General features: G+C 41.0%; 1 protein-coding gene across 7 annotated transcripts in view; it reads right to left on the reverse strand.

The window, feature by feature from the left end:
• The window catches only part of MBP (myelin basic protein), a 461,835-nt gene that overhangs the window by 26,162 nt on the left and 423,653 nt on the right, over window positions 1-12,020 (reverse strand). For 6 of the 7 annotated variants that reach the window (XM_033934384.1, XM_033934382.1, XM_033934377.1 and 3 more), the window contains 4 exons: window positions 8,855-8,962; window positions 4,555-4,590; window positions 4,291-4,320; window positions 1,093-1,233 (listed from right to left, as the gene is read on the reverse strand). In XM_033934384.1, coding sequence (XP_033790275.1) covers window positions 1,093-1,233; window positions 4,291-4,320; window positions 4,555-4,590; window positions 8,855-8,962 — 315 coding nt within the window. The remainder of the gene's footprint in view (window positions 1-1,092; window positions 1,234-4,290; window positions 4,321-4,554; window positions 4,591-8,854; window positions 8,963-12,020) is intronic. The other variant, XM_033934381.1, reaches the window with a different exon arrangement.

A 12,020-nucleotide genomic window follows, 5' to 3' on the forward strand; every position in this document is an offset into this window, starting at 1 on the left:
TACAGAGTGATACTTTTAAAACCAATAAGGTGGTCTTAAGAGGAAATATTTTTTCACTTAGAGAATAGTTAAACTCTGGAATGTGTTGCCAGGGGATGTGGTATGAGCGGTTAAATGTAGCTGGTTTAAAAAAAAAGGTTTGGACAAGTTTCTGGAGGAAAATTCTATAATCTGCTGTTGAGAAAAACATGGGAGAAGCCACTGCTTGTATCGGTGGCATGGAATGCTGCTATTATTTGGGGTTTTGCCAGGTACTTGTGAATTGTGAAGACAGAATACTGGGCTAGATGAACCATTGGTCTGATCATTGGTTCAAGAAAGGATTGGACAATTTCCTGCTGGAAAAGGGGATAGAGGGGTATAGATTGAGGATTACTGCACAGATCCTGGACCTGTTGGGCCGCTGCGTGAGCGGACTGCTGGGCACGATGGACCTCAGGCAGGTCTGACCCAGTAGAGGCATTGCTTATATTCTTATGTTCTGATCCAGTAAGGCTATTCTTATGTTCTTATTGAATGTGCATGTCAAACTGTCCATTGTAACTTACTCAACCTCTTGTAATGTAATCTGATCTTTGAACTGAATAGGTAAAAATGAATTAGAAAACCTGATTAACATAACATAATATGAAACTAGACATGGAAATTTGAATTAGTGATGACATCAACTTTCCATGAATCTAGAACTCTTTTATTACTTTTTAGTACTAGACGTTTAGACATCTTTTCCGTTACAGCACCCGAACCCAAATATGAAATGCACTCCCAGCCTATATCAGAGAAGAAAAAAATGGAAGACTGTTTCAAACGTAAATTAAAATATTTTCTATTCAAAGAAGCCTTCCTTAATTCATGCCTTAGTCATGCCTGATAATGACTTTTTTAGACTCACACTTCTATTCTCAGTCATATTGTTTTTCCCTTATATGTTTCTTCCCCCTTACCTCTCGGATCATGTCAGTTGTGTCTTGAGTTAAAATGCTTATTTTAATTTATTTTAATTCCCTTTTTAAAAAATAATTTTATGTACATCGCTTAGGATTTGGATAGGCAATTGATCAAATGTGAATAAAAACTTGAAACTTGATTTACCAGGTTAAAGATCTTGGAGAGAGTGCTTTGGCCATCCCTGTGTACATCCTTGTGTCCCTTATGGGATGATCTATAATAGTCAGAGCTTCTTGGTCCTGTTCCATATCCATATCCATATCCATGTCTTTGTCCCTCGCCCCCCTGCAAAGACACGTAAAACACACATCTGAAACTCTTTATTCAGGGTAGCTGACATCTATTTCTGGAATAGAGGGATTTCAATTTATTCAACTATTCTAGATGAAAAGAAAACATTTCCCACAAAAATTATATGGTCGTAACCATGTTCAAACAAATCCAGTAGCTAAACTGTGGACTGCAACAGAGAAGTTAATTGGCAAAACAGTGGCATTGCTATGTTCTTTGTGGAAGGGACATAAGATAACTGTGAAAGGCAGTTGTGTGACTGGAAGAAGTGGACCATAAATTTTGTTTTGTTCTGTTAATGTTAAGTCACTGGAAATGTCATTTTGAATAAAAACAGTGAGAAAAAAAACTTCCTCTTGATTTTTCTTCAGATTCTGAAAAGCCCACTTAAAATAAATCAAATGCTTTCAAGAAAATATTTCAGAGCTTGCTTTCAAAGAGTTGTTACAGATTTGTTTTCCTAATTTCACAAAATATATTGAGAACATCTAAATTCTTTCCTTTATTTTATTCATCCCATTCTGTGTAACACCGAAATAAAATATACTGTATGGGGTCAGTATTCAAAACCAGGACCTGTGCAGGCTTCAACTTTGAATATCCAGTTATTTTTAAGACAGCTAACGCATACCCCCTCTTTTACTAAAATGCGCTAACTGATTGGCGCGCGCTAATCGAATTAGTGCGTGCTAAACGCTAACCCGTCCATAGACTAACATGCACGCATTAGCGTTTAGCACGCGCTAATCAGATAGCGCACCTTAGTAAAAGAGGGCCATAGCCGCTTAAGTCAATATTCATCAGTTAAGTGGTTTCTAAGGCAGCGTAGAAAGATTTGTAATAAATGACACTAAAGTAATACAGATCTGAATGCTACTACTCCAAGTTCACTTCTGTCTTGTGTGTCACAACTGCTTTTGCTCTAGTTGGGCTTTTGTTTAATCACATCATTAAGCTTCAGCTTGTGCAGTCCTTGATTCTAATCACCATGTTTTAGACTTTCATTTCACCTACTTAATTGCTGGACAAATAGAGTATCTTGCTAATTTTTTTCCTACTGTTTTCTTTGTGGTAGAGAGACAGGATAGAGAGGATGCACAATTTGCAGACTGCTAATGACACGGTGACAATTCATCCCTGCAGATAACCGTGAAAACCATCCTCATGTCATTCTTTAAGGAGAGAGGGAAGATTCAGAGTACGAATGGGCACAGCCATTGACCCACAAGCCTTGCAATGAAGAATGCTGGTGTAGAAGGACTGAGGTTAATATAGACACTTCCCCCCCCCCCCCATTCGCGGTTTCAGTAATCACAATTTTACATATTCGCAATTTTTGGGGGAGGGGGAAAAAAGGAAAAAAAAACATCCTTAAGTCTTCCCCCCCGGCATCCCAGCCTTACCTGGTGGTCTAGCGGGCTTTCGGGGCAGGAGCGATCTTCCTACGCTTCTGCCCCGTGCAGATCGCCATTAGGAAATAGCTGTAGGGAGCTCCAGCTTATTCAGAACACGGCAGCCAAGCTGATCTTTGCAAAACATAAATCTGACCACGTCTCCCCATTCCTGGCCAATCTTCACTGGCTCCCAGTGATTTCCAGAATCCAATTCAAATGCTCTTGCCTGGCTTTTAAGATTATTCCTGGCATCCTTCCTTCCCTAATCCCACTTTCCTTCAACTCCTCGTGCCCTGACTCCACCAGGACCGCCCATAAATTAAAACTATCCTTCCCCTCCCTACATGGTATTCTCCATGCAGGTAAACTGGGAAAATCACAGGTCTCTGGAGTGACCTTACTATCCCGCTGCGGAACCTGAGCTCCCTCCACTTATTTCGCAAGCAACTAAAAACCTGGCTCTTCTCTAACATGTAATTTCTTTTTTCCCTTACTTTACCACTCGGTCTATAAACTTATGTAAACCTTTTCCTACCCTTTCTCATTTTTAAGTTCTTGTAAACTGTGCCGAGCTCTACTTCCCTGGAGATGATGCGGTATATAAACTTAAGGTTTAGTTTAGTTAGTTTAGTTTAGGTAAGGCTGGGAAGGTGGGAGGGAGGCGGGGGTGGGTCAGAGCCGGATATTCGCGGTTTTTCGCCATTCGAGGTCTGGCTCTGCCCCTATCCCCCGCGAATCCGGAGGGAGAAGTGTACACGAAAGAGTGACACAGGATGGGAACGGTGATGAATTTTATCACTGTGTCATTCTGCATCAAACTTGTACAGGAGAAATGGAAAAGAAATAAGCAGTTTCTTTGCTGAAATGTCCTGTCCTGGTTGAAAAAGATAATATAAAATACAAATGGTATAACTGTGGTGTTATTCTCTTGCATTAATCTAGTACTATCAGATGCCTTAAAAATCAGAATAAAGAAGGGAAATTGAAAGAGAAAGCAGCTGAGTTCTCCCCAAACCTTGGAGAAAAGAGTTTTGCCATGAATCCTTTAATGCAATGTCCCGCAACCTATCGGCACCAGGGCATACTAAACCTGGTGCCATGGCCGGAAGGCATCCGGTAGTGTGTGGACATTGACATGATGATGTCACACGCATTCATGATGCCATCACGTTGACATCCACGCATGCGCGACTCTGAAGCCATCCCTTTGCCAGTGGGGGAGAGGAGGAGAGGCTGTGCCGGCTGACAGCCTACAGCCTACGAGAGGCATGTCCTGTGAGCAGTCAGCCGGAGCCTCTCCTCCTTGCCGGTGTCTTGCGGCACACAGTTTGCGATACACTGCTTTAATGGATGTAAGGCGTTGGTACTTAAGCAGAGCAGTTTTAAGCACTGGTAAGCCTGGCCATGCTACTGGATAAGATATCTCTATTAATCTAGAAGCCAAAGCAACACAGTTAGAATTACAGTATAAGCAAAGTACTTGAAGGGGAAAGATGAATCAGAAAAAAAAGCAACACAAAGCATGAAAAAAATCAGATGCACTGAATTCACGATTGCCATATTGGCCGCAGCAACTTGAAAGGAAAAAGACATTTTTGTTGGCAACCAAAAAAAAACATAGGAGATGGCTAAGGATCAAAATGTTTTTGTCACCTACCCAGCTAAATCTGGCAAGGGATAATCCTCTCTGCATATGGAAAAGACAGAAACAGCGACAAGGTGATCAGAGTGCAGTGGACTCCTTCTAACAGAAAACAGTGTCTTATGCATCTTTGTAATCAGACTCAAGTTCAGGTTATAGTTACTGTACAAGGAATAGCTTAGGAATGAAACAAGTGCACCATCACAGAAAATATAGGTGTGAAAACTGACATTTGATGAACCACATTTGTGAAGTGAGGGATTATAACAGGGTACTTACCTTTGGCTGCATTGGAGGTGGGGTCCTGGGTGATACCTAAAATACAAGGAGATTGCCATGAAACTAAGTCTAGTACACAGATTATCCCTGTATTCTATGCTAGCAATGTAGATTATGTCCCATTTTATGTACTTTCTAAAGATGAGTGAACAATATTATATATTTCTTAAATTTTCTATATCAGGGGGAGCGCAGAATGGTTTACATGAATTTATTCAGGCACTCAAGCATTTTCCCTGTCTGTCCTGGCAGGCTCACAATCGATCTAATGTACCTGGGGCATTGGGGGTGGGGTGGAGTGGGGAAGGGGGAGGGTTAGGTGGCTTGCCAAGGGTCACAAGGAGAGCAGTGTGGGCTGAGGCTGTAGCTTTAACCACTGTGCCACACTCTTCCCCTCAAAGCAAGTGGATTTCAGCCAATGCTACCTGGTGTGCAAGAGGAATACCTGCACAGAACAGCTCTGATGTTGGGGAAAGATCAACAGCAGTAAAAGTAATCTCTGGTACGAACAACTTAATGGGGGCTGCCACTTCCACAATATCTGCTTTGCAAACGATTAGCAAGGTGGTTTGCCATTGCCTTCTCCACCCATCTTTATACTCCCTCCTCAAAAGCAGGTGCTTATTTACTAACTAAATGTGGATGGATAGCTGAGTTGACCAGAGGCCAGCTACCTGACAGACATCCCAGTGCAAGATTTAGACTTAAGTTGTGGACACAGTGAACAAGTGACCTTCCAATTGTACCATGAGGCTTCACAGTCTTGGACCTCAAACTCTTTAAATCACTCAGCATTTTAAATCATTTCTTTATACCTACTGTGTACAATCAACAGCCACACTAAAGACTGGACTTTGCCGTGACCCTTTTGTTTATAAAATGATTTATCCACTGTCTACTTATTTGGGGGAGGATTTAGCTCACATATTTTTTTTAGTAGTAGGATTTGACTTCTTTATATTTACAATTCCAACTGAACCTGAGTTATGAACTTTCAGCTTTGTTCCCAGGGCTTAGGGAGCCAGGTGAAGTTTCCCTTGGAAAGGGAGTGTGAAGAAACATTATGACTGCTGATTCATGGTCTCTGCTTTTCCTCCGTTTGTCAGCCACAGCCATCGCAGAAGGAAATGTTTAACAAACTGTCTGGCACAATAAAACAGGGGAACCAATTCCACAGAAATCGAACAAGCAAGAGCAAAGTGGAAATGTCCAATCAGAATGGTGCACAAAAAAGTGTCTTGGCTGCATGGCCGTGTTGTTTTGCAGCGTTACAGACTCGGAGCAACTGTATGATCGTTTGACTTTAGACCATTCGCTTTTTAAAGACCACTTGATACCCAAAGACTCCTAAGACTCCTGATGCAGGCCAGATGGCCAAAACATGATCATGTCGAGTCATTGAGTTGCTTTGGATGTATTAATTGTTTTGGATGAATAAAGACCATTGGATTTATCAGATGAGTTGAAAGACACTTTTTTGTGCACCATTCTGATTGGACATTAACAAACTGTCTGGGACAGACTGGCCACCAGGTAGAGTAAGCATCTGCCTATGGTAGCACAATTTGAGAGGAGGCTCCAGTGCGGCAGTCAGTATCTCTAAATGAGCTCAGTGCAGTCTTGCTGGAGCCTTGATGGCTCAAAGCCTGCTGCATCTCAACAGGAAGCTTGGAGAGGCAGATGACAACAGTCCTTTAACATATGTTGATGCACAAGGCCATGTACCAGCTATGTTGAGTTTTGTTTGGAAATGCTGACTGATGCTTGTGCTGCCCTGGAAGAGATAAGGAAGATAGGGAAGAGAAAAAGAGGATGCTGTATATCTCAAAGTTGGGGTAGGGAAGGGAACGTGAGATGCTGGCTATCTCAGTGGGGGAGAGAGAGATATGAAGAAGATAGAAGCTGGAGGGGGATAGAGATGAGGAAAAGCTGAAAACTCAGGGGCAGGGAAGAGGTGATATGGAGAATGGGAGGAAGGAAAGGGTGAGGATGAACACGTGAGAATAAAGAATAAGGGAGAGAAGACATAAACTGCCCTGATTTAGAAGGGGGAAGGGTGCTGCATTGGCTGGAAGTTTGCCTAGGGCATCACATATCCTTGAGCCAGCTTCTGTTATCAAGTTTCTTATTCCTATTTAGCATCCCCATAACATGCTCTTTACTCAATTCCTTAAATCTAGCAAATGTCAATGTTTTCCAGTAAATATAGTGCATTGTATTAAGATAACCACAACCATTGTACAGGAACCACAAAAGATGTTGTTGTTGTTGTTGAACATTTTGGCACACTGAAGGGAAAGGTAGGAGCCAGAGGAAGGAGAAACCAGAGAGAGTATGAGGAAGAAGGCAAAAGGGACTGATGAGAGCCACAAGGGAGTGCAAAGAACAGAGGCACAGAAGGAATGAAGAAAGGGGTGGGAGAGGAAAGGGACAGCAAAAGGAGGCAGAAGAGGAGGAAAAGGGAAACCAGAGCCATACAAAAGGGAGAGAGAAGAGGACAGAGGAGCCATAGAAAAGGACTGGGAGAAGAGCAGAGAAGCTGAGAGAGATAGGAGAGAAGGACAAGGAGCATGAGAAAAGATGGAATGGAAAGTCTGAGAGGGGAGCTAAGAAACAGAGAGGCAGGGAGACCAAGGGCAGAGGGATAGGCAGAGTTGGTACAAAGTTATTAGACCTCTTAGGCAAATCTTCAGCATTGCCCCCCCCCCCCCCCCCTTTACCTGATTAACTTGCAAGTTCTCAGTCCCTCGTTCCATGATATTTTCATAATTAGACACACATAATGAGGACAATTTCCATAATATATTTGTCCAGGTAAATTGAAAACTGCCTACCTTCCATGTGGGTAATATTTGCATTTGTGTGGCTTGCCATGACTACAGCTGTTCCTTGCAGGACTGGGTAAAACGCAGACTTCACGGACCTCTCTGATTTTTTAAGGGCATGTGGTTGAGGCCTGCGAGATTCATGAGGTCCACATTTTACCCAGTCCCGTCCCTTGCTACCCTACATGACTGCCTAGTTTCCCTAGAGTACTGTTAAGCCATCTTTGAGGAAGGGGGCGGGGGGAGCAGAGGGCTGCCACACAAGAACACTGATAGTTCAGGCTTTTGTACAAATTTGTGCATAGGGCCTGCATGTTCTCTGCTAAGCATGAAAGTTTATAAACAAAAAACACGCTAGTATAATTGCTGTAACTTCTTAAAAGTCCTCTTGGAACTCCATATTCCTTATATATGGGTGTCAGTCTCTGATCTAGCTTGCAATTCAGCTTTCAGTAAACTTCCGATATCTGCTGGTTGTCAGCAGATATCAGAAGTTTACTCTTAAGTCTTCCAGAATGGGTGTTAGTCTCTGATCTAGCTAGATCAGAGACTAACACCCATTCTGGAAGACTTAAGAGTCTTTCGTTGTTACCATTTGGCTTCCTGACGAAAGTTTGAAACGTGGCACGTCGAGGCCAAAGAACTATACACAAAAGATAAGTGCTTTTTCAACAATACAGTCTTTCAAGTCATGCACATACAAAAGCGTGTTAAGGTGGAAGTTTTGCAATGATTGGGTGGTGAGGTTTTTGGGGGACGTTCCGTCCCCTTTTTCCTCCATGTCTCTGAGCACAATCACTGATTAAAGTATAAGGAATATGGAGTTCCAAGAGGAGTTTTAAGAAGTTATAGCAATTACACTAGCGTGTTTTTTTATTTTCTTGAAATTTTTTCACGCTGCTTGATTTTTGAAGTTATTTCCTCCTGTGTAGTTTTAAGCATGAAAGTTTAGCACAATTCTCAGCAAAGCATTTCTTAAGCTCAGAATTCAGTAGAAAAACCAAAAACAAACAAGCATGGACAAATGTCTTTGTGGGCCAAAGACGATTAGGTTTACAAAGGTATAGATTTCTTTATCTGACTGTTACTGGAGCTCATGTTTGCATCCGAATTTTCTATTCTGGTCATTTGCTTCAGTTGCAAACTTTCATGCAAACAAAGCTTCTAACCCAGGGGAAATTTGTGGGTTAATAAATTGTCTTCTTTAACAGCACTGGAACATATATATTGAAGATAATATAGAAGTATTCCTATTGATAAATATAAAATTATATATGGTTGACAAAGTGCAGAAATATCAATAACAAGATATTCCTAAGGTGGGTAGGACTGAAGGAAATATGACAACTATTTATAGGCAGTAATACAAGTGTATTATTTTTCATAATGTTACAAAAAAAAGCATTACTTAGGCCTCTACTGAATAAAGTCCCATTTCACTACACAAGGTGCAAAGAACTAAAGTCATAACTTACAATGTTCCTGAAAAAATGGACAACAGGGTTGTCATCACTGTGCCTGCCATGAGCATGATGGGAAGACCTCTGGGGCATGGTAGATACGTGGCTTACTCTGCCCATCTCCTGAAATGATGGGGAACACAAGAGATGTAAACGGAGAAATATCCATAGGAACCAAGACAAAAGTCAAAACTCACAGAGGGAAGAAGGTGATAGAGAGAGAGAGAGAGAGAAAGAGATTTATGGTTGTGTGAAAGTGGGCATTGTAAGTTACCAATGGGAGGAGGAGGGGGGAAACATTCAGCTGAGAAAGTTCTCATTTGCTTGAAATGAATATGAATCCTTTAAGCAAAACGAACATCCCTTTGCATTACCACAGTAATTCGGAATCTTGCAAACTTACCACACAGGGTCTGTTTGGCTCACATGCAGAAGATTTTGCTGAGAATTTAGTAATGAAACATGCAGTCACATGACAAAGTATAAGTGAACCCCACATTTTCAGTAGAAACAGCCAATAAGAACAAGAGGTAAAAAGCCCACAATATCTACTGTAATGCATGCTGAAAATTATGAACTTCAAAATGCACACATACACATACATGCACACATGAAGTGCAGCAAGATTCTTAACATTATTTGCTTACCAGGGTTGTGTCGGATAAAGCCATCACCATTCTAACCATCTGCATGCCACATACTATCAAACAGTATGAAAACAGTGGGTCCATATCTCTAAATACACTAGAGACCACTGACAGAAAGAGCTTGTATGTTACTTTATTTTATACAAATATAGAAATTAGTGCTTCATTATTGAGGCTCATTTTCTTGTATGGGAAGGATTACTGATGTTCCCCCCTCTCTCTCCATAACAGAATAGCATGTTTTATATAATCTGCCAATTGCTGGTCATTTCATTAATATTCCCAGAAAATCAATACAAATCATGGGAAAACCCCACTTGTAGTGTATTTCTGTTTTATACTAGCAAATTAAAAAGAGAGGGAAAAAAGCACAATGATAACATTTCATTAAATCATTCTGGCCATATAAGGGTACATTTTCAGGGATGTACCTATGTGTATGGCTAGGTCTGTATTTTTCAAGATGCACAGATTTACCTGAACGGAAAGTATAATATCTGCAAAGCTGATTGTCTATTGTAGGAACCAATGTATGAGAAAACTGGACTCCACTATTACATCCTGTATGTCTTTCGTTTTGTTTTTTAACTAGAAAATTATATACAACGGTGTTACACCTTTTATAACAGCCTTTATTTATTATAAAGATCTTAAATGTAACATACCAAAGATAATACAGGGTGGGCCAAAAGGAGCTATACAGTATTTATTCATTATTTCTTTTTCATTTTACAGGTGTCAATAACATTTGTGTAAAGGTTTTGTATCAGTTACATTGTTTTGATTTTACTTGTTCAGTAAAATACCTGTAAAATAATAATAATAATAAAAAAATCACAAATGCACAGCATTACAGTATTACGGTATAGAAACATGCAAACCAGTAAACCTGGTCTACAAATGTAACATAAAATTGCAATAAAGTACAAAGGAACCATATATTTTTCACAAGTAATACTCCAACTCGTCATATCTCGTTTAACTGGCTTTATTATAGTTCTGTGAGTTGCCATCCAATTGCCCTCCTTGTTTATTTAGGAGGCTTTGTTCAGCCCTGGTTTAGGTAGTTATAGGGCTCCTTTACTAAGGTGTGCTAAGCGTTTTAGTGCATGCTAAATATTAGCATGCGCTAACCATGCACTAAATGTTAACGTGTGCATGTTAGTCTATGCACGCGTTAGCGGTTAGCACGTTCTAAAACACATACCCCATGTTTTACTATGGTGCGCTAACTGATTAGCGCGCACTAATCAAATTAGCACGCGCTAAATGCTAACATGTCCATAGACTAGCATGCATGCGTTAGCATTTAGCGCACACTAAATTGATTAACGCGCGCTAATCGGTTAGCGCACCTTAGTAAAACGGGGATAGTTTTTAAGTTCTTCTGAGTAAGAGCGGCAGTGTTTGTCTCTTTGGTAGGTCGGAACATGGTTGTTGTGTAAGATTCAAGGGTGTTTGGTTTTTCTTTCTTTATATTGTTGGGTTTTATATTTTCTGCACGCAAACCTATAATAAAGACCTTGACTATATCCTGTTACTTATTAGAAATTATCCCCCCTTCAAAAAAATCCACAAAAATAAAACCTCTCAAGAGGGTTAATTCTATAACAAGGCTGGAGAGTGTGCAATAGGAGCCTATTCTAAAGGGAAGTAGGTGTCTAGAATATTAGCATAACCAGGCATGTGAACGCGTGGAGGGGCATAATCGAAAGGGACGTCTAAGTCTGTTTTCATCTAAGTTGCAAGTCGTCCAAAGTAAAAAACAGGCTAGGACACATTTTCGAAAAATATGTCCAAAATTTTTTGGTTCGAAAATTGTCTAACTATACTTCCTGCCGATCTGATCATTCAAGTCGCTAAAGCGTCCATCTTTATACCACATTTTCGTTTAACTTTTCGTCCAAGTCAAAAACGCCTAGAACAAGCCCTGTTGAACGTGGAAGGGGTCTGCAAAGTGATGGACTGAACACCCAGACATGCCACCTAAATAGTGGGGTACCTTACAGGGCACTGCCGTGAACTTCACAAAAAGGGTGCCATGTCTTCTCCTCACTACAGCTCCCTTATAAGTCATGGTGAGCCCCTCAAACCACCTCCAGAATCCCCTAGACCCACTTATCTACCACCCCAATAGCCCTTATGGCTGCAGGAGCCACTTATATGCCAGTAAGAAAGGGTTTTGGGGTGTATAGGGCAGTGCACATGTTTAAGTATCAATGCAGTGATTACAGTGGCTTATGGGCATGGGTCCTCCTCTCCATGAGTCCCTAATCCACCCTCAAGATGGCTTAAGCTGCCTCTGCTGGACGACTAGGTTTTCCTATGCCAGGCTGCCAGGTGATGATGATCTGGAGGCTGAATTTTAAAGGTGTGATTAATATTTCTATCGGTAATCACTGGGGTAGTGTGCGTGGGGTCTTTTTTTTGTGTCTGCGATGGTGACTTTAGGTTGGGTTTTGTGACTTAGACCATGTTTTACATGGTCTAAGTCACAATGTCCAAGTTCCATCGATCCTGGCCTGTATAACTTT

The sequence above is a fragment of the Geotrypetes seraphini genome, chromosome 2 (genome assembly GCF_902459505.1).
Source record: "Geotrypetes seraphini chromosome 2, aGeoSer1.1, whole genome shotgun sequence".
NCBI lineage: Eukaryota > Metazoa > Chordata > Amphibia > Gymnophiona > Dermophiidae > Geotrypetes > Geotrypetes seraphini.